The 27,866-nt window shown below is 51.8% G+C and overlaps 2 protein-coding genes across 6 annotated transcripts in view; both read right to left on the minus strand.

Moving 5' to 3' along the window:
- SNX19 (sorting nexin 19) lies at nt 1–27,211 on the minus strand. Of its 2 annotated transcripts, XM_074560909.1 has the most exons (11): nt 24,768–27,205; nt 24,206–24,344; nt 23,357–23,457; nt 23,074–23,193; nt 22,649–22,779; nt 21,556–21,652; nt 21,079–21,265; nt 18,662–18,791; nt 5,571–5,755; nt 4,646–4,733; nt 1–3,970 (listed from the first exon to the last, which is right to left on the minus strand). In XM_074560909.1, exons 1-11 carry the CDS (start codon nt 26,301–26,303, stop codon nt 3,835–3,837), a joined length of 2,850 nt encoding a protein of 949 aa, XP_074417010.1. In that variant the 5' UTR covers nt 26,304–27,205; the 3' UTR covers nt 1–3,834. The 2 variants fall into 2 exon arrangements, with proteins under 2 accessions (XP_074417010.1, XP_074417011.1); XM_074560910.1 differs by lacking the exons at nt 1–3,970; nt 4,646–4,733; nt 5,571–5,755 and adding an exon at nt 6,486–7,363 and having other exon boundaries at nt 24,768–27,211.
- LOC141732250 (uncharacterized) overlaps nt 1–27,835 on the minus strand; it is a 135,715-nt gene extending 107,880 nt beyond the window's left edge. For 3 of the 4 annotated variants that reach the window (XR_012584024.1, XR_012584021.1, XR_012584025.1), the window contains exon 1: nt 27,159–27,835. Coding sequence is in view for 1 of the 4 variants with exons in the window: in XM_074560911.1 (XP_074417012.1) it covers nt 2,174–2,184 (11 nt within the window). In the remaining 3 variants the exon portion in view is untranslated. Of the gene's footprint in view, nt 1–2,173; nt 2,301–27,158 lie in introns of those variants that run through there. The other variant, XM_074560911.1, reaches the window with a different exon arrangement.
- Nucleotides 27,836–27,866: the final 31 nt, after the last annotated feature.

Raw genomic sequence — 27,866 nt, forward strand, 5'->3', positions numbered from 1 at the left:
CAAGTTTGAAATAGGAGTATTATTGTACACAGAGCCAGAACAAAAGTCACAAGTACTTGGGAGCACCAGTTTGCTCCCCATTTAACAAGAAAGCAGGTCTTCAGGAGAGCGCTCTTCTACACAGACTTGAACAACAGTGCCCACAAAGAGCGATACAAGGGTTTGAATACACAAAATACAACACGGAGTCAGTGCCCCGGTGGCACTTTTTCCCCCCCTGAAAACACAATCAAAAAACAAGCTCTGGCTCAACACAGCTACTACTTAGCTTACGGTGAGGCCTCGAAGCTCTGTGAGCTTGCAATCTAACTAGCCAGCGCTGGGGGAAACTAAGGCAGGGGGAAACGCAATGCTTTCCTCAACGCCACGTAATCAGCAAACAGGGGGCTGGAAGCAGATCACGTACATCCAGTAGGACCTAGCGAGCTGAGCACCCGCCTGAAGCGTGCGCTGCTCTACTCCTAACATGACAGAAGCCCACAACTTCTTCTTGAGATCAAATCTGGCTGCTCTCACCACCCACCCTTTAACAAGAGGTGGCTGGAGCCTTCTGCACAAATTCCTGAAAAAAAAAAAAAAAGGAGCTTGCTGGGAGTATTGACACACACAGAGCAAGTTAAAGGTGTTTTTTTTTTTTGTTGGCCTTGTTTGTTTTACCAAAGCAGTATTTCTAGTCTTAGTCCAATGGAAATAAACTTTCAGCCCACCTGAACGCAGAAGTTTGCCTTTGCCACCGTCGTGCTCAATTTAATCCGAAAATTACAGTGAGGCAATAAACTGGCATTAGAAAAAAGCTGAACTTTTTACTGGATTTTGTCCTCCTTAACAACAAGATACAGAGAGGGGCTACTGGTTCCTACGCTGTTCCTGGGCAGCTTCACCTCCGCTGGGAGAATGGACTAAGATCTACGAAGCAGAGAATGGGAGCTTGAAGCCTTGCCAGTAAGAGCATGAGAAAGGGCTCCGGCAACCCTGGTTTCTGTTTTCCTTGCTCTAAGAAAAGAAAGGGGGTTCTGGAGATTAAAACAAAGATCTTGTAATCCAAACTCTTGGGGTCTGTTTCCGACTCTGATTTCTGAGCAAGTAAACCAACTTCAGCTCTCTCTGCCCCAGCTCCTGCCACGTGAACACGGAGGTGTTGCTACTTTGCCGCATGAGGGATTCTGCAAAGTGCAGGCTTCAAGGCATGAAAGGTGCAGAGGATGCACGCCCCAGGCAGTTGTTTGGTGCACCCACAAATCACTGTCACACATCCCAGTGAAGCGCCAGCTCCCAACCTATGCTCCCTCAGAGCCCACCAACAGAAACGGCAAATCATTTCCTTCAAGAGAAATGAATATTGAGTCATTCACACAATGTCAGAGGGATGTTAAAGGCAGGGATGCTAGGGCTTCCCAGCAAAGGAGAGATGTGAGCTCAGCCTTCCGACGCCACATCCAGCGTCCGTAAGGACTGTGCTAGACCTTTGCACTCACATGGAGCTGACACTGCATAGTTTGCAGTCCATCTCTGAATGATCCTTTTCAGCAAACAGTCTCTTAATCATATCCCTAATCAATGACAGACTACAAGCTTGGCGCTCCAAACCCACAAAATTAATAAGGAAGCAACAGCAAGCAACTACACCAAGAGCATCTGGGAAGCCACCAAGCACAACAGGGCTACGCTACACCATCCCGGGCTGATGGCTCCTTCTCCTACTGCTTTCTCCCACTCCTCAAGACAAGGTGATGTAGTAAATGGAAGCAGTGGGAAATAGAAGGGAAACAGAAGTGTGGCAGTGAAGGAGAGGGTGAAGCGGCTGCTCCAATCAGATATTGTGCTTAAGGATATATGCGAGTCCTCCTTCCCAACCCGCTGCTTGGCCACGTGGGATTATCCCAGATGGAGCGTGCTCCAACGCTTTGCCTAATCTACTCTTAAGCTACTTAACACACATGCTCCCTCCTTTTCCAAGCAGCTGGCAAATCTACCATCTCAAAAGTGTTGCTCCTGAGAAATGGCTCTGATAGGCAATGAAAAACTGCTTTGCTTCATTACATTGGATTCTGGCTAGTTTTGGGATGTCCTTAGAGCTCCCTCAAAATAAACTTGCTGGCAGCAAGCTAATACTTCCCTGTGTTGTCACACAACACACACACACACAACAGAAACACAAAGAAGCACACATCACCATGTGTCCATTATTAAGCAGCTGCCTCTGGAAAGGGCAGAATACGCTCCCAGTGGTACATATGTTGGAGTTCCAACACCTTCCCTCCAAACATGCCACAGAGCATCCAGCTCCAAGAAACAGCAGGCTCTATGAAATGCACCCTTTGGTCCCGTAATATGGAAGCCAGCTGTGATCCTGCACGCCTCCCTCGTGAGGTTTCCTCTTCTAAGCACTTGAATCCATAGACAACACCAGGAGCGGTGTCCCCTTGATCAGCAGAGTCCAGCACCGGTCAGTTCATATTTCTCCCAGGATATACACCAAAAAGGTCACTGAACTGGTCTGTTGGTGCATATTCTCCGTGTCCATAGTCTCTGTGTCCATTTTCCCTGTCACAAACCTGACAGCTGGGCAGCACAAGCCTGCAAAACCACTCAAGTCTTGGATGACCCGGAAAAGCAGCTGCCAAATTGACATGCCATTCTGTGCTGGGTGGCACAGGACATCGTGACCTGACAAGCTTTCTAGAGCCCTCTGCACACAGCTGTTCTCATAGCAGGCATAGTAAACCAAAGCACGGTGAAATAGCAATCATCAACAGAGCTACGGTGGTGCTCGCAAGCCTGTTGTTGTGGTCTAACACATTGGCTGCCCATGACACGCGTCTGGTATTCCTCCCGGGCTCAGAGATGCTCACTCCTCTTCCAGAGGAGTCTTACTGTGACAAGCACTCTTGCGCCGGAGCTGATTTACTTGCTGTGCATCACGCTCCAGTGCCTTTTCTCCTGTGCCTTCCAGGTGACAGCCTCTGGGACTAAGATGTGACTCAGCAGGCAAAGTACAAGGTAATCCTAAAGGCCAGCTCAGCTACCATTCCTCTTTAGCCTGGTGACAGTTCTCTTTTCCAGGAACACAGTCTACCCTACTTGCCTCCCACTGTTCAGGCAGCAGGAGATGCCAGAACAAGAGTCTGAGCAGTGGCAGTCAGCTTATCTTTGTCCCTAAGGACTAACAGCTTGGTCCCTAAGGATTTCTGCATTGTTTTTGACCTCCCCGTTGTTTGGGCAGTGGGGATGGGTCCCTGCTGCTGATTTCAGGGCTGCCACCACATCTCCATGCTCCATTCTTTCCCCATCTTCCTTCCGGTAAAATGGATGGGGCGGCGTAGGCACAGGGCAGGCTGCTTCGAGAGCAGGGACAGCATTTGGTCCTCCCTTCACCTGTCCTGGAGAGATGTCTGTCAGCAAGATACTGTGACATCAAGTCTGTGTGCCAGTGCCAGCTGGAGCCTGAGCCCACAAAGGCAAATCTTGTGCGCTGTCTGCCTTTAGATGTTAGAGATGTTCAGAAACGTGGGGCAAGACAAGCGGGTTTGTGGGCAGCCTGCTATCCCTCTCAGGCTGTCTGGCTCAGCAGAGGTCAGGCATCTTCATTCCAGGCTCTCCATCAGGTCTGCAGTGGAACAGATGCTGCATGGCAGAAAAGCATCTTCAGCCCCTGACACTGGGTTTAATCCATCACCCAGCCAAAACAGAGAAGCCTGGAAGCAGCCTCATTTAGCACTGGCTGGAAAAATTCTTTACGAGAAGCTCCCAGACATGTCCAGTAAATACTGAAAATCAAATCATCCCATGCCTGTGGCTGTTTCTCTCCTCCATTGCTGGCTACACCAGCCCTGGTTAATGTGCTGAAACGCCTGCTTTGTCCAGGCCACTAGAGGCAGACGGCGCGACAGCTGCGGTCTCGAGCTCATCGCCGGAGCCCTTCAGAACCAAGAACTCCAGCAGAATGTCCAAGAGGCAGAAAACCAGGTGCCTGAAATGGAGAGAAGACAAAGCTTAGGCTGGTCGGGGCACGGCGGAGCTGGGAGATCAGCTCCAGACACGCAGAAGCCAAAGCTCACGCAAGGGAGAAGCATTCTGACTGCCATCAGGGGGGAAAAAAAAAAAAATAAGAGATCTCATGCGCTATAAGAAATATTTCAAGGAATGATTCAGGTTTTTTCCACCCCCCAAACTAGCGGGTGTTTGAAGCTGCTGAGCAGCACAGAAAACACAAATGCAGCTCCCGGAGTGAGGTGGCACGCTCATTTCTCTGCAGTTTATCACAAAAAATGGTGCCTTCCAAATGCACAGGGATGGGTATGCAGAAAAGCACTACCTACACATCTCTGCAGCTCCCTAAGCTCTTCTAAAAACAACACACTAAACCAGGATTCAGTCTCATTTCCTCTGACAGTCCCCTGACATCCACAAACTAAGCAGGCCCAACAACATAATTAACAAGCCTGGCTCAATAATCTCCATCCAGACCTAGGTCTTAGACATGCACCTTCGCAATAAGCAAACCAGATGCCCTTTGATATGAGCCTGGGAAAATTAGCCAGATATGTGCTGTGCCCAGAAGCTGGCAGCGTGAATTTAATGGCGAAGCCCTGAGCGTAGCTTACAGGCCCCATCGCAAAGGGTAGAGAGACTGTAATCCACCTACCTGTTTATCACAGGCTGGCCCAGGGACTCCAGTACCAGGTTCCAGCTCATCCGACATTTACTGGTTCCGAGGATTTCTTGGATCGCATCTGTCAACGTTCGAGACAAAGCTTTAGGAACTGCTCATTTCCACAGTAGTGCCACAGGGTCAGTCTTCTGCTGGTGGGTGCTAAATCCAAGTTTGTGATGGTGTTCTGAGCCTAAGGCATCTCCTGCCCAACATTACCACGACCGAAAACAGCCAGGGATGGGACTGAATGCCAGAAGAGCGTTCCAGCCTGCAAGGGCATATACTGGTAGCACTTCTTCCTCCCCAAAGGACAGCAAGGGCCCCTTACGCAAGGAGTTAAGAGTTCAGACTGCACTCAGGGATTAGGCAGCAGCCGCTTTAATGCCAAAGGTCCCTGTGTCAAACTTCAAGGGAGGGAAATCCAGTGCAGCTGGGCTCATGATTTCAGCTCAGTGGAAAAGCCACTTTCTAGAGCAAGAGGCCAAAGGCTTTGCCTCATGACTCTTCTCAGCCATGGTCCCCTCTGGCAGCAGGTGGGGGCACAGCGTGGCACCGGCTTTCCTGAGCCCTATCTCATCTGAGGTGGCTCAGCGGGAACTGCACCACCAGCACTAAGCACAGAGCATGCGGCCACTCCGCATCTGGAAATCACCAAGACATGAATCCTTCCTCTCTGAGCTATGCTGCTCCCCAAACGCTTATGCAAACTATCCAGAACTGGGAAACTGTGGTTTTTGCTTGCAGGAAACCATTCAAACCTCAAAGGTCACAAACATTTCCCACCGCCTTGGCACGAGCAGGCTCCATCGCTGTTCGTAACCACAATTCCAGAGATGCCAATGCAGTGGAGGGTTCCCCAGCCTCCCCCACTGCTCCTTTCCCAGGGGCAGCTGACGCATCTCTGGGGCACACTTACTAGGCAAGATGCCCATCAGGCTCTGCAGGGCCTGCTCTGCTGCCGCTTTCTTCTGTTCCTCTGTCCTGGCCGGTTTGGGCACTGCTGGTAAAACTCCTCCAGGCCAGATGGATTCCTGCAGCAACTGGAGGTACTGGACCCAACGCTGGGTGCAGGTCAGGTTAACCATTTGGACTTCCAGCCACCTGTGGGCACAGGGGGAGAGAGAGAAAGGTCAGGAAAAGTCAGGCTTGGTACCAACTCATGAGCTTTCCGCCGATACGAAGCCCTGGAGGGAAAAAATCAGCTTGCTGGGTAAGTTAACATGCAGTTTCCAAGTCCATACATTAAACACTTTCACAAGTATTAATTAGCTGAGTTTCCCCCTGCACCACAAGTATGTAAATGTTCCCCATCTTAGAGATAGAAACACTAATGCAAAGTCACAGAGGAAAGGCAAAAGCCATGAAAAGCTCCATCGCCCTGCTGCCCGCAGGAAACCAAATGAGTAACTGGTTCCTAAAGGGAGCACGGCTAAGGGATATGACTGGTCTTGACCTCCAAAGTTAATGTCCATGCCCGAGCAGATGAGAGCGCCGATACAGAGCTGGAAGAATCACCAAAATTGGTGTTTTAACTCTAAAACAACCCCTGCGACTGACTGAAAGGACACGAGCACGGTCTGGCAACCTTATCAGTCCTTCTGCTACCTAAAGAGTCAAGGGTGTCTCGCCTGGAGACCAAAACGCACACTCCCAGGGTGGCAAGGCACAAATACCCTGCTGCTTTGTGCTCCTCTCACCCCCCTGCTTCCCTGCTGTCCAGCCCTGCTCCATCCACCAGCGGCAAGCAACGAGATCCTCGCCGCTCCCATCCAAAACCCCGCGCTGTACATCTATTAAAAGCAAAAGTTAGGTACCTGCCAACAAAACTGCTGGTCGGCCCTCCTGCTGGGCCAAGACTGTGCCCTTTATACGGTAACAACCTGCAAATCCCGAGGCCGCGGGAATGCTGCTCCACATAAGGGCTCCGAGGCGTTAGCAGCCTGCGCAGGGGAGAGGTGTCCACACCACCCAAGCGCTGGCCAGGGAAAGTTCCTAAATCAATCACGCGGACCCTCTTTCCCAGACGTGAAATCACTTCCCTGGGTAACAGGAAAAGCCACAGCCGTCAGTCAAGACGCACCAGTGCCTGAAAATCTTTCCCCCTAGAATAAGGGGAGGCCAGTGGACGAATCCCCGACGCCACCGAGGCCAACAGGAGGGTCCCCATCAATTTAGCAACACCGGGGCTCGGCGGCGCAGCACCGACGGCCCGCTGACGCCCTCCTCATCAGCAGGAGGCTCCGGAGCAAAGAGGGGAGCGTCGGCGCGGGGTTGGGGTAGGGAGAAGGCTTGCGATTTTGCCAGTACTTCAAGAGTCCCAGAGGAGAGGAGTCCGCAAGCAGGGCCAGGAGACCCGTTCCTCTTGGCAGCTAGTGTTCGTGCTTGCAATTCCGTCACCACTACGCCCCGGCAGCTCATAGTACGTCCAAGAGCATGGGCCCTGCCAAGGCAAACTTTATTTAACCTGCGCTCTGCCAGACTGTCTGCATTCTTCTCAGGCGAGGCATTTGGGCCAAGGGCGTCTTTCCCCACGCAACTGGGACAACACAAGCGGAGAGTCTGGAATAGCAACACCTAAAGGTAACCAGGAGCAAAGGAACGGCAGGTAGCCATCATCGGGGCCCGGATGCAACGTGATGCTCCCTTCTTCAGCACGAAATGAGGTGCCTAGCTTCAGGTCTTAAAGGATGCACACCCAGGAAATGCCAGCTGCAAAAGGAAAGACCATTAAAAAAAAAACCTGAAAACAAGCCTTGGTGCAGCTGTAAGGCCTGTTATGTCTCAGGGCAAGGTCTTAGTAGAGTGCAGGCAATCCTCCTGGTGATCCCAGTATAAGCACTGGAAATGGGGGGACATGGTCTTTACACCCAACCTTGCCAGGGACCCTGAGTACTGATGCTGCTACAAGATAGGGCCAGAGACCCAAAGCATAGCATCTGCCTGACTTAAAGGACAAAATGTCACAGCACAGCCTGGCCTGGGAAAAGCCCTTGTTTGAAATACAATTGCTTAAAAGGGTTTTTATCTCCAGCCATCAGTAGAGTTTAACACCCCGGATCAAGTTAAACCCTCCAGCCATCCTCAACCAAATTAAAGTGTTAGAGTATGGCTCCTCTAGGGGCAAGAGCTTTCATTAACATGGTTTTTCATTAACATGTTTTTCTTACGCAACCTGCTTTCCTAATTGAGAAAACGTTTGATGAGCAACAGAAGTTCAGAGACTTGGGGACAGCACTGCAAACGGTACAAGCGTGCACCTAAGGAGATCTGATTGAACGTTGACTTAAAATTCATCTCAGCAATAGTCACTTTGCCATCATTTATAAGGTTCCAGAAAGCAAAGAACAACGTTTCTTTTTCTTAGGAATGTGCCTAAAATAGCAACAAATCAAGCAAATAGTGGGCAGAGTGAAAGCTGATCTTAGAGAAGACAGCACATGTTTCCAGACAGCTCAAGAGCAGACCGAGAGCTGACAAATGCTGGAAGGCCCCGTACCATCAACCCACCATTTCGAGCTCATTTATTTCCGTAAAGTCACCAGAAGTAGGCAACGAGGCCTAGACGTAACACCTATAAATCCGATCACATGTGCATGCACTGCGATCAGGCAAGTGCTTACAGGTCTTAATTCCCACAGTTGCAAAACACCGTTGATGGATTTTTTTTTTTTTTACACTTAGTTTGGCAGATCACTGCTTTCCACTTTGGGAAGCAAAGGGTAGGATCTGAGAACGGCTCCATGGGTTTTGTCCCACCTGTGCTGACGCCTGCTACAGCTCCATGCAAGCTCCCGAGAAGAGGCCAACTTGCTCCATCGCATGGTGCTCAGACAGCAGGATTCTCACTGCTGGGAAAGGGGGAAGAGGCACCAAAAGCCACAGAGAATATAAAAATAAAAAAGAAGAAACTGGACAGGAAAGAGGACAAGAAAGAAGAAAGTGAAACCAAAGCTGGGTGCGAATGGAAGGAAGACTAAAGTCACTGTGCTCTGTGTTCCCTTTTGCCAGTCTACCAGTGTGGGGTCCCATCGCAAAAGCACTGGGAAGCGAGGAACTGTCAAGACTGGCCCATCTGGCTCAGCATCCTGCATGGGAGAGCAGCCAATGCTCTTGGATACTCTGAAGGAAAACACCACAGAGTAACCTGCCTTCTCCTCCCTACTCTCAACCTGCACCTGTTGAAGTCACCACCAACACCCACTTTGGGGGATGCACATTGCATTTGCACAGCACATACAGGGACGTGTCCAAGCAACATTTATTAAACAGGGTGGAGCACAGTAACCCCTCAGCTCTCACAACTCACTGAGGGTCACACCAAACTTCACTGAAAAAAATCTCACTGGAGTAAAACCCCATATTTCTATGGCAAATTGACCTCTCCATCAGGCAGACTGGCTGCACCAGGATCGGGATTAACAGCTCACACGTCTCACGTGGGAACTCCAAATATGTGCTGGTCCAAAGCTGACCTTCGCCAGCAGATCACAGATGATTTTTTTTTTGTACTATTAAAGGACTAAGCATTTGAGATCCATGTGCCACACAAAAGCACGTACACGCCTTCTCCCAGGTAGAAATAAATCCAGTAAGAAACGCAAATAGACCTATCTTTCTTTTTTGGATGGCTGATGAGTTACTATTTCCATTCTGCTATTTCATGAAGAAAGAGCCTTAATAAGAAAGAAAAACAAACCCATCACTGAACCATCTCCCTACACTTCAGCTGAGACCAGAAATAGATAGAAAGTGACCTCCTGGGCTCAGACGTTCAAATGCTTTGATAACGCCCAAGGCAAAGAGACAGACTGCAAAGGCTACAAAGTTTTGGATGTTAGTCTGGAGGTGCATAACTTGCCCATGCTGTAAGGGTCCTCTGTTTGAAATAGCTGCTGATGGAGGAATGAAATGGCTGCTAAAAAAGAGCTGATTTCATGCCATGGCTTAAGCTGGAACTCCAAGGTCAGCTGAAGGGGCCCATTAAGACAGGAACAGCAGAAATGCCCTCAGAATGAGAAACAAGGCCTGGGGGGTACATACCTTGGCCCTCCTCTGGCACCTAGAAGCAACAAGGGCTGCTAAGATGGAGCAGCCTATGGTGAAGACAGGCTAAGAGTCGGGAACAGGCAAAACACAGTGTATGGGCTTGGTTTTACCTGGCTCCCGCGCGCTGGATGCGCTCGCTGAAGTGGACTACCCAGAGGGTTCATCTGCAGATAGAGAGAGCTCAAGTCAGCAGGTAAAGGTCGGACAGGTTGGATTTGCTTAGTCTGGAAAAATAAAGATGGAGCAGGAATGGACAAAAAGATTCAGTACTCTCCAAATTTACAAACAGCTGCTGGAAGCCGGTAAACCTCAGCTTTTCTCATCCAGCAAGGTGAGGATAAGAACTGCTAAGGTCACTGGAGCCAAGGAACGGTTGAGTTAAACACGCTGATTGTAATTAAAATCTGAAGGCACAGCAATTGTGATTCCCCCAAAATTGGGGATTTTAAGGCTTTAGACAAACACGAGTTGGAGGCCACATTAGGAAGACTACAAAAGACAAGAAAGCCGCTACTGGTCTCTTTAGCTGTATAAATACAAATAGCTCTAGAAATACACACGAGCTGTGCATAACAGTAGCAGGTCCAGCTCAACATCATCTATTTTCCACCCCAGAACAAGGCCTCCATTTCCCTGAGGTCAGTTAACACCGCGTGGCTAACCAGAAGCTCAAAAAAGGCCCCTGAGACCAAGGTAGTGAAAAGGATGTAAGAAAAAGGCAACATCTGGAAACGCACAAGGCATTCAAGCATTTGACTCGTGTGAAATCAAGAAAGGCTGGTACTCAAATCATGAGACCATCCCTCCCTTCGCAGTACTTGCCCCCCAAATTCCTCCCCAAATTGTGCCTCAAACCACAAGAATATCTTAAACTCAAGGGTTCAGAAAGAGCAACATTTCAACGGTTTGACCGTAAAACATTTCTGAGCAAAGCCTGTAAAACTGAAGAAACAGCTGCAGCGGGCACAGTTAGAAGAATGGAATAAACACCAACGGAGAGTTTTCGCCGCTGGGCTTGGCTTTTAGCACCTGCTACTTGAGCCCACGTCCACCTTCTCCGCACAGCCGCCAGCAGGAACACGTGCAGCCGACTGCTGGCACGCTCGACTCAAACACCTTCAAAGCAAACCCACACTTGTCCAAGGCCGTCGGTAAACCCTTCGCAGAGGAAGGAAACAAAAAAAGAAAAGAAAAAAAAAGTCCTCCATAAATCAAAGAATACGAAGCATCCCGAGTCCTTTTAAACATCTGGCCAAAGACCCACACGCAAAAAGTAAACTATCCTTCTCGCCTTACTGGAAATGTTCCTCTCCTGCTGCCCTATAAAAAGTTTACAGTTGTATATGCTATGAACAATACGTCCTGTACCCCTGCCCGAGCACATGGTAAATGAAGTGTTTGACCAGCGAGGCAGCGGCCCCGTGGCCGAGTGCCGTCCCCTCGAACAGAGTGTCTTGCCAGCCTCGCACCTCCCAAACTCCGAGGGCAGCTGCACCGAAAGAAGTAATTAAAAAAAAAAAGAAATCAAGTTGCAAAGAGTTTAAGCCAGGAGCGTTTGCATCCGATGTGTTTTGATCAGACTTACCCAGGCCCAAACCTTGCCAGCGTAGGGCTGGGGGATTTTTTGACCTGCTTGACACAGGCAGCGAGATGTGGAGCTGGCAGAAGCCCTGTGAGAAGTGGGTACCCAGGAGTTTTCACGGTGGGGCAGAGAGGAGGAGGAACAGATCCTCTCCTGCTACCTGTAGGCACGAAACCGCACCTCGGTGTTGAGATTTGGGGCACCGCTCTGCGCTGCTCCCTCCAAAACACACCTGCTGCAAGAAGAAATCATGTAAACGCAAAGGGTTCCGACTCCCACATCTCTTCCCCTCTGCGAATTAACCGAGCTGCTCTGCTTTTTGCTTTTCTCGAGTTGGATCTCCCTGCGACGTCGTGGGGCTCAGAAAAGGGGGGAAGAAAGCTACGCGATTAAAAAAAAACCACCACCCCCAAACCCCCTTGATTTTTACCAAAGCATCCCGGCTTTTGATAACATCTTCATCAAGTATTTAGTGAGCCAATTAAGCTCTCAGCAGTGCCCCAGGGAGAGACCAGGCTGTCTCGGCCAGGTCCTGCTCAGAGCAGATTGCTTCATTAGCCCACTTCAGAATCAAAATACATAAAAACACCATTAACCATTCCCAAGCCAGGGAAAACTAAAACCAGCAAGGAGACATTTTCTCTCCATCCTTTTCTACTTTGTCTCTACTTGAAATAGGAAGTTGTTGGGTTTTTTGGTTTGTTTGCCTTTTTTTTTTTTTTCTCAAATCTGGGGAAAAAAAAGCTGGCACGTATCTAATTGCTGAAACGGAGTCAAAAGAAAGAGAGATGCAGTTAAAATAATGTTGCAATTGTTATCAAGGCACAGAGTGCTTGCTTCATTCTAGCGGCTGTTTTTGGAAGAATGCTGCTTCTAGAAGAGGGGAAAAAAAAAATTTTTGTTTGGGACAGAGATTCAAAGCCGGGTCCAAAATTTCCAGGTGCTTGGAGACAACTGAATCGAGGCCTGTTTCCAAGTTGATTTTTATTTACTTTACATACGCACACGAAGACACACACAGTCCTGAAGATCGCTTTTGCTGACATACCACAGGCCCGCGATTTCCCCTGCGCCTTGCAGCTACAATACAAATAGCCAAATCCAGAGACGAGGAGGAAGATGCTGTAGGGTTGGTCCCCCGTATACAACCTCTGGCGCTGGTTTTTAGGCTGGGTTACACGCTTGCACCACCGCAGGAGACACAGGACCTTTGCTGCCACGTACCTGAGCCTGCCAGCACAGCCCCTCGATGCGCAGTTGCAAAGGTCCTTTAGCTAAACGTGCCCCAAATCGATTCCCCCAGGTAAGAAGCCAGAACAGTGAATGGCTTTAGTTGCTCCAGCTGCACTGACACTGCAGCATTGGCAGCTCATTTCTGCCAGCAAAACTCAGCAGCACTGCCCAAGCCCAGAGTGGTAAGGTACCTGCCAGCTACGAAGCCAAAGGAAAAGTAGGAGCAGCCACACTGGGAACAGCTTTAGCATAAACCTTCCCAGCTTCTCCTGGCAGCCGAAGAGCAGGAGCCAACCCTCGGCTTTAATGTCTTTTTCAGAGATAATGCAGGGAGGCAACGGGGAGCCTCCGCACACAACGCTTGCCCACGTCCCACCCCAAGATAACCCCTACGCTGGGTGACACACACACAGCCCAGCTTTGTGCTGACCCCAGGTGCAACCCCGGCACCGAGGTGAGGTCTGGCTCACCACGTCGGCTGGCGGACACGGCCCCTGCGAGGCTCCAGACGGCCAGGGCTGGGCAGAATTGCTTACCCATGGGCAGCGCGTTCCCAGCACACCCGGGGCCGCAGGTGCTTGGCTGCCCAAGCAGGCAGGTTTACTCAGGGACATTGAAGAGGGTCAGGCAACACTACATGCCGGTGGCACTTTCAAGTCAAGAGGATCAAAGAGGCTGCCAAGGGTCTTAGTTTTTGGCAGTCCCGTTGGCACAGAGATCAAGGAAGAAAGAGAAAAACCAGGGAAGAAAAAAACACCCAGCAAGCAGCTCCCTGAAGCTATGAGCTCCTTGACTCACACCAGCAGTTGCACAAGTGCCCACGACACCTGGCCTGACATGGACAGGCTCCGGCACAGAGCCACAAAGCCAAGAGGACAGCAAGAAGGCAAGGCCAGCCTGGGGTTGCACGCAGGAGTAACCCCCAGCTGCAGCCCACCCAAACCCATCTTGTGCGATGGTCAGGCACTGTACCACATCCCTGCCGGAGCAGGGATGGGAGACGTGCCACAAGAGCAAGCTGCTGCACCCTTTGGGCCGGCACAGATGTCTGGGGCCCCAGGCTTGGCTGCAAGGACCCTTTGCTGCCCCGTTAAATTGACAACCCAGGACCTTTGCCAATCACAGGCCATGGATATTGGTCTGAGAAGTTCTCACTGGTGGCGCTGGACGCTGTGTAAGCCCTTGGCAGGAGGGCTAATGAAACCAGCCACACTGCGGAATTGTTACCCCTCAGCACACAGAATGAGGCAGGGATGAGGGGTACACAAAACCTGATGGCTCAGAGAGCCAGCAAAGGACAGAGTGGAGGTCACAGCAATGTGACAGTCACCCTGGAGACCAGAGGCCCCATTGCTGATGGTGGTTTTTACCTCAGCAGGGAGGAACCTCCGTAGCAGCCAGGTCTGAAACAGCTTCAGGGGCCAGGGAGAGACATCCTGCTCCCCCAGCCTTGCATGTCCCACCAAAGGAGCACTGAATGTGCAGGAAAATGCTGAAAAGCACAAATTCTGGAAGAACACACAGCCCCGCAGGCTCTAGCTGCCTGCACAGGCTGCAGCATTGTTACTGCTGACAGGCTGAAGAACATCATGCCTCTGTGGCCTTACCCAGCTCTTGACCCCCAGCAACACTTGGAAAGATCTAACACCTCAAATCAAAGACAACCCCTTGCTGCTACAGCCTTCCTAGGACCACTCCGCCCCATTTTAGTGTACATATTCAAATCCTGTCCTGTGCACGGCCCAAGTGACCCTTCTCTCCTCTGCTCCCACCCCAGGGCTCAGTGTCCCTCACCGCAGCACCCAAAAGCCAGGCTCTCTGCAAGACTACAGCCCAAGACACAGCTCAGGGTTGGATCTGAGCTCAGATGGACTTTCCTTTCCCATGCTAGTTCAGCAGTATCTGAAACCTTGGAAGAACCAGCTCAAGAGAGAAAACCCTACAAGGAAAATAAGCCAAAGCTAGTCGGACCCCTGGGTCTCCTCACAAAGGGAGCCAGAGGTGGAAGAACTTACAAAAAACTGCTCTCATAAAAGCCTGACAGGCATCCGTAATCAGCCTCAAAGCATCTCTGGCTCTCCATCCTTTTGGGGAGAAACATCGTTTCCCTAAATCCACCTGCTTTGCTGAGGAATCACGGAACACAGGACAAAGCCTAGAGGAGCACCAGAGTGACCCAAAGCGAACAGCAAGCCAAGCCCTGCTGAGCTCCCGGGTAAGGCAGGGATGCTTTGCATTTATTTTAACTCGTGCTCGGTGGAACATGACACCATCAAAGCTGCCTGCGTAGGTCCACACACTCCCTTATATACACACAGGCGCTTCCGAGCCCCGGCACGGACTCTGCGCCCCAGCCCCGCTCAGGTTACAGGGCGCAGACAGCTGGGGTGTGCCGAGACACCTTCCCTCCGCTCCGTGGTTGGCACTGCCGCAGCTTTCTCTTGTGAGGCACAGGAAGGAGTTAAGAAAAAAAAAAAAAACAAACACAGACCTGGATCTGCATCTAAAACCCTCCCAGGTCTGTCCCTGGGATCCTGGCACTCTGCTGCAGCTGCCCTCCAGAAGGGGAAGCAGATGTGGCCCTGGGAGAACCTCAGCAGCAGCTGAAGGGCATGTCGAGCTGGTACCCAGCTCCAGGCCTGCCCCAAGCTCATCGTGGCACCGACCAAGTGGCCATCGTGCCATCACGGACAAACCGATGGCAGGGCGTGGGGTCACAGCCACAGCGCTATTTGCATGCTTGCCATGTATTTTTACCACCACTTTGACTCACAGGGCTCTAAAAAGCACACAGATTCTCCAAATGTCTTTTAGCTCTTCTACCAAACCCCCCCCCCGGGAGCCCAGAATAGCCTCATCTGCTCCCCTTTGCAAACAGGTCCCTGTTGCAGCGTCCCCAGGGAAGAGAGGAGATCTGCGCTTCCAGCCTGTGGGAGGGAAGCGAGATCCAGGCAGAGGAGGGGTGCAGAGCTGGAGCTGGGCAGCAGGTTTGTTTACAGGCACGGACCCAGTGTGCCGGGAGGCTGCTGGAAGCAACGCTCGACCCCGGGGTCGTCCCCGCTCCCAGCAAGCCTCCCGGCCCCTCCGCCTCTCCTTTCGGCTCCAAAAAAGGATCACTCCCTCTTACATAATGGGACGAGGGCCGCATGGATGCGGTCTTGCACACACGGCCTCCCCTTTTACTTAACAATACCTTTTTCGGTCATATAGCCTCCCTCTCCCTGGTTGCCATTAAACTGACAGTCAGGGGAGACAGATAGTGCCTGGCTCCAGCTATTTCAGCTACAGAGAGAGGAAAGAGGAGTGTGGTGGGATGCTCCATGCAGAGAACGGCAAACAGAGCAGGGTAAGGAGGTCCCATAATCAGCAACAGTGCAGTCACAGCAATCGCTCGATGTCACCCCAGGGGATTCTGTGGGCACCAAGGGAGAAGGTCACAAAGGAGAGGGGGACTGGCTCTCTGGAGAAGCTGGACCTTGTTCCTGGTGTTTTTCCTGTTTGATCCTTCTGCTCTAGCATGAGGCAAACTCAGTGCAGAGCGGCAGCAATGCCCATAAAGGCAGTTCCAAGAAGGCTGCAGGAGCAGCACGCTCCTCACCAAATACAGGCTGGCAGAGGAGTACGTATCCACGGCAACCTCCTTCCTAACACCCAAAACACCACTAGGACATCTCCTTTCCACCACCTAACCCAGCCAGGAACAGGAACAGAGAAGGACCTCGTGTCATGGAGGGATGATTCCTACTCATACTTTGTGACCAGCAACAGTTAGAGACAGGATGGGTGCCCACCTGCTGCCCCTTGTTTGTCCACCTGTTCTCAGAGGCAGGAGCAATGATCCCCCGAATAGCACATGCTCCCAGAACAGCTTCTGGTATTTTCTCCACCTGTAAGTGGTACCCAGAGGCAGTGCCAGCCAGAATGGCAGTGCCAGGGCTGTGCCAGGTCTGGCTGAGCAGTGATCAAGTTGCAAATACTTAAATGGAAGACAAACGCCACCAAGTCCCTGGATAGGTAGCCGGCAGCAGAGCTAGAGACTTCTTGATCTGCTCAGGACAACAGTGGCCACCTGGGCCAGCTTTAAGTACAAGTCTCAGCCACCCTTTTGCATGGCTTAGGGATAGGGTGCAACGGCAAGCCAGCATGAAGCCCCCCCATTCCCAATTCTCTTCCACTATGGAGGCAACTACATCTTGAATGTCCACCTCAGGCATTGTCTGAACTCTGCTCTCTTGCCAGATCACAGATTTCAGGACAGGCGGACACTGACTGCTCTCAGGGCGGTTCCTGCTCCCACTGCAGTATCCTGCTGAGCCCCAGGCCTCCACATGGGCTTCCAGCATCACTAAAAACCTGCTACCCTTGATTCAAGGTATAAGAACCTCCACCCTAACGCTCCGCCCTTTCAGGAGACCAAAGTGCTGTCCCAGGCTTGACCTTCTGGGTTGGGGTGGGGACTACAGCAGCAGAAATAGGGGAGGAAAATGTTTCCTGCAGCAATCCATGAGCAACACCATCCTCCTGGCAACAGTTCACACTGTGCAACTCCTTCCCTTGTCCCCTTCACACCAGACCCGCCGACCCCTGACTGTCCCAGAACAAGAGAGTGGATTTCAGCACGGACACGTACAGAACGAGGGACGCAGGGTTAGCTCCGAAGGTTGTATTTGCACCCTGTCCTGATCACGACACCAAGGAGTCACAGGAATTCCCAACAGCACCTCCAGCCAAAGGTTTGCCCTCAGCACGCCTTGGTTCACCCAGACTCATTGAAGCGGAGCAGCTACAAACACGTTCACCCTCATGTTGCTCCACTAGCACTACTTGTGGAGCTCCTCCACCTTCCAGAGCAAGGCATGTGCTGTGTGTATGACAGCTTCTCTAGTGGAAAATACCAATGCCACGTGTCGGTGCTGCAGGCTCCCCGGGTGACCGGGACACTGCTTATTAGGAGGTGATGACGTGCCTATACAAGCTCTCATACCTCTGTGCTTACACACAAGGATTGAGTTCCAGCTCATTCCCCAAGAGACCAGAACCCATTTTGGAGAAATGGGAGCAACACCCACCTCCTCCCACCCAAGGAAACAGACTCCAGAGCGATGGCCAGCAGCCCCTGACCTCAAAGCGCTTCAGCAACCTCTGCTGAGGGCAGCTTAAATTACCAGTTGGGTTATAATGTGCTGCCCTGCACATTCTGACACCGTTCTGACACTGGCTTTGAATGCCTGCAGCAGAAGAAAGGGCACAGGAGTGGGAAAAGCGGTGCTCCGAGGCTCCCCCTAGCCAAAGTCATAGGATCATAGAGATGGTTTGTGTTGGAAGGTACCTTAAAGATCATCTCATTCCAACCCCGCTGCCATGGGCAGGGACACCTCCCACTAGACCAGGTTGCTCAAAGTCCCTCCAACCTGGCCTTGAACACTTCAAGGGACGAGGCAAGTCCTTCCAGGACGGCTTGCTTTTTACTCCAAAGGACCACATCCTCATCTAGTGACAGTCACTGACCTATACAAGAAAACAGACATGCTTTCTGTTTGTGTTTCTTGGTCGGGTGCCTTACCACACAGAGGCACTGGCCTCAGAAAAGCTTGGCGAGTACATACCAGCTGGAAAGGAAGTCTTTCCCTAATACATCTGTAGGTCACCGCTGAAGGCACAGGCAGGCCCACCGCAAATCAGCGAGGGGTGCAGCAGTGAGAGCAAAGGCCCTGGGAAGTCGCGCTTCGAGCTATTACTTGACAAGTGGCTGTTCCCTCTGCCTGTTTATTCTCCTTTTGCAGAAAGAAAAAGCTGAGCCCCTGGGCAGCGAGAGACCAGTTTCTCCCCGGAGAGCCAAGGAGCTGGGCACTCTCATCTGTTCGTGAGGCAGGACGCCACCCATTCCCAGGGCTGGATCCTTCCTTTCGCCTGTTGTTAAAGGGCAGAATGCTGCCAGCTAGAGTTACATTGCTGCTCACAGGAAAACAGCTGCTAGTGCAAATCTCTGAGATGTTTACATACATGCGACATCTTCTTTACACAAACTTGTTGTTTGATGCAACAGAAAGCATTTATCTGCAACCAGGTAAGAGCTCCATTTTAGACTGTAACTCCAAAGGCAATGCCACCTCCCAGAGCTGTGAGGTTGGTCACTGAGACCTTACCTTTGAATGAGGGTCCCAAAGAGCAGGTGGAAGACCTTCTGGATGTTCTCTGTGCACAGCCAGCTCCAGTGATCCATCAGCAGCAGACGAAGCACGTCCAGGGCCAGGTCAGCCAAAGCTGTCTCAGAGTCTGGCAGGAGGAAGAGAAAGGTCACATGAAGAAGCCAACTCGGTGCCTAAGCAAACCTGGTGGAAAGCATCACGCGAAACTCACTCAAACAGCTTGCCTGAGGCTCTTCTCCCCAGCCTAGCACCTTGTGCCACGTGCAGATGACCTGCTACGGCAGAGTCAGCCTGGGGAGCCTGCCCTCCCATGCTGCTGCCCCGATCACTCTCTCATTTCCACTTTCATCCAAGCAGCCCCAACATCCCTACCAAGGGGCGCACCAGACCAGAACGTGGCTGCTCCGAGCGCTCAGTTCCTTCTCAGTTAAACCAAGTGATTATCAAACCCCAGTCCACACATGGGGATGGCAGTGTGCACAAAACAAGTGAGAAAGGCGGCAGTGACTGTAACCAGGAGAAAGGTACATTGCTGTGGACCATTTTCCTAGACATCACCAACACTTTCCCCTCTTCCAAGGTGCGGTTTTCCAGATGCAAGGCTCTGGTCGGCGTCTGCAGGCTGCCATCGTGTGGCAGGTCCAAGTCTCAGCAGGAAGATGGATGAACCACATCCGGATAAACCAGACACATCGGTTAAAACAAAAATCCCCACTCATGCCCACATATCCCTGGTGACACAGACCTGGGACAGAAAAACCTCTCTCTGATCCTCTGGAGGATGTCAAAGCCTACAGCATAAACACGTTCTACTTGCTGGAGAATTCCTTGTATTCTGCTCGCCTCCAAACACCATCGTAGGTGTTACACAGAACAAGCTTCTTAATATACCACAAACCTGCCTGAGACAACCACTCCTAGGCCAGCGCAACAACCTGAGGCTACTGCGTTGGCTCTGTTGGCAGAGAGCGCCCCTGTACAGCAGCTTCCCCTACTCTGACCTTCCCCAGTGCCTGGTCTTTCAACCGCTCTCTGCCTACAGAGAGCCAACGAGAGTGTTCACCCACAATTTACTGCTGGAGATGAAGAGGAGAGGGATTCTGGACTTCAGCACGTCTCCTTCCCTCCTCTTCATCTCCCTGCTGCATACAAGCTGGATTAATTAACTCCAGGCCATTTCACTTGGAAAAGACAGGGCATGACTGCATTTGGCGCCTCTTGCTCTGGGCCATGCACAAGTTACTCCTCACTTGCTTTGCCCTTCGAGACTTGACTTCCCTTTGCAAAAAGCTGGAGCAGGCTGTTTAGCTTCACCACAACCCCATACAAGCAGCATCATCGGCAAGCTCTGCTAGTTCCTTAGCATCCAAGTCCCCTTCCTCAGAGAGCTGCTGGCCAACCTCTTCCGAGAAGTCACCCAGTGAGCAGATACAGACACCGATTGCCTTTATAGCCAGCCACTCCCCAGACATTCATTCCCCTTAGCCTGCCAGACCAGCCTGCCCTGTCTCAGCTCTGAAGCATCACAGACCGGCAGGCATTTGACATCATTTACGTAAAGTTTCTTTAGGGGTTCAGCTAACTTGGCCTGCCTGTATCTCTTGTGCTCTATGCAGAGCACTGGCCTCCAATTCCTGTCCTGCTCCCCAGCAGCCCCAAAACAACTGCGGGCGCGTGTTCAAAGATTACAGGCAAAGCTGGTAGCACGGGCTCGGTTTCAGAATACCAGATCCATCCTGTCACAAGCACATGCTTTCACTCAGAGCTTGCCAAACTTGAACCACTGGAGTGAAATCTTTGGAAAGTTCCAGCTGATACTGCTCAACTATTCCAAGAAAAAGATTAGAGAACATATTTTTGCTCACATTCGGGATAATCATGTAACCGCTCTGAGAGGCCGTAGCACCCCTGCGCTTCAGAGGAGGGATCTATGGTCAGAAAGGGAACATCATTCCTTGAACTGGCATCACACATTTGCTATTCCCACCAAATCTATCCAGACTTCACTGAATCTCAGAAGATCCTTTTATAGTGCATGGACATATAAAGGCTAACTTGAGACTACCACAAAACTGTAATTTGGCCACTTTTAGGTTTAAGAGCTTGATCTTATAACATGGGCAGTTTAGGCAGCGTGTCCTTAAGAAACTTATTTCTGCAGTAACTACTGAGCACACCAGGGTGAAGCTCTACAGTGACACAATTGAGCTAAGACCCAATTTGCTTCCAATAGCAATACAGACCAGAGCAATCACCTAACAGAACTGGAAAAACTCAGTCTGCGTTCCCTTTCATCAACAGGCAGGAGACCACGTCCTCATACTGAAGACCTTGCAAGCTAAGCCTGCAGATGTCGGAGCTGTTGCAGTACCAAGGGAGATACGGTGAAGCACTAACAGAGGGGCTGAGCTCACCAGGGTCTGCATCCAGATGTGCCCCCTGCTCCGACGTGCCCAGCCTGTCCATATCCTCCTGCACAGAGCTTTCCTTAGCTTCTCTGCCTCCCTCGCCTTCGGGAGCTTTGCTGGGGACTGCCTCCAACAGCTTCTCCTGCTTCTGGATGAAGGACTCCATAGCAGCCAGCGACAGGGTGCCAGGGACCTACAAAAGCACCAGCGTATTAGTACCACAGCGATGAGCTGCGCACAGCCCAAGTTGAACAGATATATATGAGATGTCCACTACCCACACAGCCTCCCACCACCCAGTTTGCACCTTGCTGTACCCCACAGCACAAGCAGGGCTGCTTATCGCCTTTCTGCAGAGACATGGCACGCAGGAACAAGGCTGCAGCAGCCACAGTCCCTGTGCACCTGGAGTACTCTAAGCCAGCACCCAAACAAGGCAGTGATTAGGATCATGAAAGGACTTCAAGAGGGATCTGAACTTACAGCAGTGCCCTCCCTGACGGAGTACACAATCCTGTCGTGCGCTTCGCTCACACTTAGCACTGGAGCAATTTTACTGGACGAGAACCTCAGCCTGGACCTGAAGAGAAAAGATATGGCACAGTCAGGGTTTTCTCTGCGAGCTGCGAGTGATGAGTTTCCCAGTCTCAGCCATGAACCTGGACCAGCCTCAACCAAGAATCAGGACCAGATACCTTTGTCCAGCATTACGTCCAAGCTAAGCAGTCTTATTACACCTGAAGTGGTTCAAAAAAGCATCTCCCTCCAGGAAAACTGAAAGGTGGCAGTAAAACCATGCAACAAAATCATTAAAGTGCTTGTCCTCAACTATACATGGGCCTAGCCAAGGCTTTCCAACATCCACCACGTATACACATCTTCTTTGGCAGGTATGTCACATATAAGCTTACGTGCAGATGCAAGGATTTCTGTTCAGTGAAGCGGGAGCAGCGTATACAGGAAAGCGTTGAGAAAAGCCTCTGAGATGAAACATACTCAGCAGGATTGTGAAATCCAATTATAAACACGCACACACAGAAAGGAGGGTATGAAAGGGCGTTTGGGATTGTGGGACAAATTGTAAAATAGCCTGTTTATCATTAAGGAATGTCCTTTTCAGCCAAGATGCTTCAAAACTTGTACTTTTTTGGTTTGCCTTTTTGTCCAAAGCAGCTTTTCTAGCAAAACATCGCTTTTCCACAAAAAAAAAAAGCGCCATACTCGTGCAGAAACTTTTATTCTGTAAACGAAGACTCACTGATGACCACAATGGGTCTCATCACTGCCAGCAACACCAAATAAACACTTGGTGAGCAACATACGTGCAATGACCTTAAATACTACTCCTAAATAAATATGCAAACATTTGCTGGGCAAGGTGACATATCACTGTGTTAAAGACCTGGGAGACAGAGTAAACCTTTAGGCAGACAAATCATAGCTGTATTTTGCAGTGACTCACCACATATATGGACCATGCACATGTTTAAGGTTAAAAAGCAATCCTCCAGGAGGATGGGGTCAGCTTAAGTCCATGTTCTGCATAAAGCACAGGGGAAGGAGAAGGAGCCCTTACTTGTTGGCCTTCTTCCCATCTGTCTGAGATTTCCCATCCACTTCAGACTCACTAAGATCCTCCGTGGGGCTCTGGGGCTCCGACCTGGGGAATGCCGTCTTCAAGGTGTCCACAATGGCATTGACAACAATCTGCAAAAGCCAGCAGTGCCATCAATTATTGACTATATTCCTACTCCTTGCATAGGAATTAAGAGTTTTCAGACTTGTGCTCTATTTTCTATTAAAAATTCGCAGGTTCTTTGAGATGCACTCTGACCCTCCCTAGCTTTACGACTTTCTGAGCAAACTAAGCTCATCTACACAGATAGCATTTAAGTTTTTTGGCTACTACTGCAGCAGCCATACACATAGACATTGAAGCCCAAAAGGCACATCTAGATGCAGCTGTAAGTGGTTCAGATAACCAGTTTCCCCCTTGTCTACCTTGTCTATCCTGGAGACAACAAAGGGCTTCTTGACGAACGCGATCCTGGCATCGGTGTTCAGGGCGAGGAACTCCTGCACCTCCTCACTGTTTGCAATCTCAGGGACTGCACACAATTGCTGCATGGAAAGATGTAACGTTAGGTCTTCTTTGAGTCAACTTCGCAGCTTGATCACGTAAAGTGCAGGTGGAAAAGAACCAATACGTTCCATTGTCTGTCAGTATAGAGCTGCCCTAAGCGCCGCTTTCTAGCTCACAGGGGCACACAAGCAAATACCTCACCTTCAAGAAAGATTCCAGCAGACTTTTTCTGGCTTCCACTTTATCGCTGTCCATGTTTCCAAATGGGAGATCCGGGAACAGTTTCTTTGGGCCTTTGATATCTACAAAGGAAACAAACCCATTAGCAAGCTCAAGAAAACTGGAACTGTTCTAAAAATCTTAATGCTCTCGTGGTTTAGACTACCACTACACACTGTCCAGCATCAGCCCAAGATAATGCGCCCCTCAAACCACGGTGGTTGAATCAGATCTTAAACCCACACAGAACTTGCATCCTGCTGATATTGTATCATCTTTAAAGTGTGTCTTTAAAGTTAAAAGCAATAAGAACACCAGTTTAGCACAAGGACTCTACATCACTCAAAGAGCCTAAAAATTCCCAACAAAGCAGCTTTCCAGTCAAACCCACAGACCTGTCAAAAGCAAAGATTCATGTAGGAATGTGCTACATTCAATGAAGTTTTGTAACTAAGTAGCATTAAAAGAAACAATGTTTTCTTTTTAGAAAAAGCTTACATTCAATGCATATCATTCTACTTTCTTATATGCAAACATGACCCTTGCAGACACCAGTGCTTCTATTCATTGCTGAGGTGTGAAACTACAAAAGCAAGTGTTGCGATCTGAATGGCAACAAGGATGTTTTGAAACACTGGAATTTGCTGCAAAAAGAAATAAATGTCTCCTCTAGCCAGCTTTGCACAGAACACGGACATGGGTATCACAAACAGCCCAGCATCCAGAGCTGCACAGGCTCCCTGTGAGGGACAGGATACCCTCAGAGCAGAGGAGCACAGACTGGGGTGAGAAGGAGAAGGATTTTCTTAGGAGTTTAATGCAGGCACTGACTTTTCAGGAACTTGCGGAGCTCCGGTTTCTCCTCCAGTCTGGTCTGGAGGTTGAGGAACTCCCGGTAACGGCGGTTCACAGTGTGGTAAGCCATTTGCTGAAGGCTACCCGCGCTCTCACCCTCCAGGGCTGTCTCATACTGAGGAAGAAGGCAACAATCAATAATCCTTACAGACTCCAAAACAGTCCCGATGTGCCGTGATCCCTGTTGGTCCCACAGTCCCCAGACCCCACGGTGGTCCCATCCAGCAATTCCTCACATTGACCCTTCCCGAGGAACAGGGGCTGTACAGCACGCAAATCCCCCACAATGAAGGGAATGGTGAAAACAGGATACAAAAGACTCAACAACCCAACGCGACCCTTAGCCATGAGCAGGAACCCCTATCCTGTACCCTAATGGCCACTGGAAAAAGCCCCTGTGCCCGATATTCCCCCGCTGCCAGACTAAATTGGTTGTCGAGCCACACACAGCACAAATTGTCATCTCCAAACACCAGCCCATGCTCCCTTGCCAGGGCAAGGATCCTGGAAAAGGGGTGACCCCCGGGGCAGCCTTTACCTTGACGGTGTACAGGGTGTAGGGGTGGAAGCCAGTCCCGCTGTGCTCTCGGGCAGTGATGGTCCCAGTTATCCGCAGGTTCTGGATGACAACTGGCCCGTCGGGGCTGCTGAGCGGCTCAAAGCTGAAGGTGCTGATGGAAGCCGTTGGGGAGGACGAGAGCAGGGGCAGAGTCTGGCCTGGATCTAGGGGGCTTTGCGGTGGGCCCTCTGCTGCTCCCAGATCTTTCCCCAAGCTGGAAGGCCTCTGTGAAGAAGACTTTTTGGGAACGGCTGGGCTTTCCTCCTCCTTCTCAATTGCTGGGTCGATCTGAATGTCAGGGCAGGAGCTCAGAGTAAGAGCAGAGGTGGGAAGCAGGCCAGCATCCGAGCTGGTGGCGACACCCTCCTCCAGGTCCCCTACACCATCCTCCGAAGTGGACGGTCCCTCTAGCACTGTGGAGGTGTCCTGGAGGGGTTCATCAAGGCACTCCCCCACAGGTGATGGTACCAGCAGGTCCGTGTCCTGGCCCACATCATGCATGGGGGACTCCAGCTCCAAACCCTCACAGGGGAAGAGGGAGCCCAGGGCTCGTGGGCAGAGGAAAGGCTCCTCTGTGTGGCACAGCCCGCTCGCTGAGTCCTCTCCCTCCTCACCAGCAGGCCCTGCCTCTCGCCTGGGCACCTCCATGGCCCTCGGGGAAGGAGGCAGCCCAGCAGGGGCAGCATCCGTCTGCACCACAAAGGGCAAGAAGTCAGGCACTGGGGGTGCAGGGGGGGGCTCTTCAGCCCGGGGCTTCTTGGAGAAAGCCCCGATGAGCAGCAGATTGATCCAGTCAGGATCGGCTATCTTCTTGATGGCTGGCAGCAGCACATTACAGGCAACCAGCTCCACCACCACAAAGCGTCCTGTTCGTGTCTCCAGGTGGGGCCAGGGCACCAGCGCCCGCAGCAGCGTCTCCACAGCAGCCCGGGTATAGCCCACCTCAGCTGCTGGGCTCCGGAGGGCAGGATGCGGCCCTGCCAACCGGCTGTACTCCTCCCACAGGGTCCGGCTGCCGCCAGGGTCACCTCTCACGGCCTCACGGGCCTGCAGGTAGCTCTGCAAGTGATGGCCACAAAGGAGGAGGAGGCGACGAGCCAGGGCTTGGCGGTCCACTCGCCCCATCCGCCGCCTCAGCTCAGTGGCCAGGCCTGTCATAGCCTTCTCCACCTCGGCTTCAAAGGCTGGCTCGCTGCTGACAGTGCGGTACCAGGAAGCGACAAAATCCCGCACCACTTTGTGGACAGTGCTGGAGATCTCCCTCTCCAGCCGCTCCTCAGCCACCGGGCAGCTAGGCAGGGGCCGCAGGGAGCTGACAAAGCGCTCCAGCCGCAGACGCCGGCCAGGAGGGCTAAAGGCACGGGGGCCCAGCCAGCCACCCAGTGCCACCAGCACACCACAGAGCAGCCCCAGTGCCCGCAGGTCAAGCAGCAACTGCAGGGCCAGCAGCCAGCCTAGCGTGGCCACCAGCACCACCAACGCTTGATGGCCCTTTGATGGCCCCTGGCCTGGCATGGCGGGGCTGGACAGGGAGAACCACCCTGGGGCTCTACTGGCTGCTGCCTCAACGGCTGCCACAAGACAACGGGGTTTGTCAAGGCGCAACCAGCCAAGCTCTAGAGCAGGCACTGGGGATTGTCAGGGCACAACCAGCCAACACCATTACCAGGCACTGGGGCCCAACCCACCAAGCTCCTCAGTATGCACAAGGGCTCACCAGGGCCAGCTGACCAGGAGCCTTTACCAGGCCCCAGGGCCTGACCAACCAGGCTCCTCACAGGGCCTAGAGCTCGTCAGAGCCCAACCAGCAAGGCCATTTAGCTGGCACTTGGGCAAAACCAACGAAGCTCCTCACTGAGCACCGGGGCTCAGCAGGGCACAACCGACCAGGGGCCTTCACCAGGCCCTAGGGCTCAAGCAACCAGGCCCTTCACCGCACACAGGAACTCACCAGGACCCAACAAACAGGGCTCCTTTACCAGGCACCAGCACTTGTCCAGGCCCCTCATCTAACACTGGGGCTCCCCGGGACCAACAAACTAGGGGCCTTCACCAGACACCAGGCTCCAACTGATCAGGCCCCTCACTGGGCACTAGGGCCCACCAGCGCCCAACCGACCGGGGGCCCTCACCGGGCACCAGGTGGGCTCCTCAGTGGGTCTGAAGACCATCACAGCCCAGCCGACCGGGGCCTTCACCGAGCACTCGGGCCCCGAGACTCTCCAGGGCCCAACCGACCAGGGGACCTTTACCAGGGCCTAACCAACCGTCCGCCCCACCAGAACCGCCCTTCAGTCGCTCCTCCGCCGCGGGACAACAGGCCGTACCCAGCCGGCGCCGACACAGCGAAACCCAAAGGACCAGACTCACCGCCGCGGGGTTGATAACACCCAGCACCGGACGCCACTTCCGCCCCCACTTCCGGTACCGCTCCGGGCCGAGGAGAGCGGCGTCGCGGCCTCCCACCCCCCCGCCTCCCCACAGCGCCCCCTTGCGGCCGGGAGGGCTGGCGGCAAAATTTTGCTGTCCCACGTGGAAAAAAGTTTTCCCCTTCCACCCCACTCCCCCCCTTTTTTTTTTTCTTTTTTTGGCTTTTATTGGAAAAATCGTGCAGTCCCGTGCTGGGTTTGGCTCGCAGGTGGTGAGAGCAGCAAGAGTTTATAGCAATGCACCATTTTTTTAAACTTCTACTATTATTTTTTGCATGCTTTAAAAAAAAAAAGTTCGCTATGCGTGCATTAAAAAGAGAAAAATAGGTTTTTCCGCTGCTTTAAAACGATAAAGAGCCTAACGGGGGGTGCAAGCAAGCTGCATTCGAGGTGCTGAGCGCCCTGGAAAACACCTGAGCTGCGTTAGCCTCATCAAGCACAACAAAAAAAAAAAAAAAGAAAAAGCAAGGGAAAAAAAGGGCATGGGGTCAAATAAGAATGGGGGTGGGTGACCCCAGGCCGTAGGCAGTAATTAACTGGTGATGATGCTCACCTGTGGTGGGGTGTGGGCACAAAACGGGCTGGGGGAGCAGCAGCTCCTCGTTGTTCCTCTGTAAGTGAGGAGGGTCCTGCTCGCAGCTTCGGGGTC

This window comes from Larus michahellis, chromosome 17 (assembly GCF_964199755.1).
Source record: "Larus michahellis chromosome 17, bLarMic1.1, whole genome shotgun sequence".
Lineage (NCBI taxonomy): Eukaryota > Metazoa > Chordata > Aves > Charadriiformes > Laridae > Larus > Larus michahellis.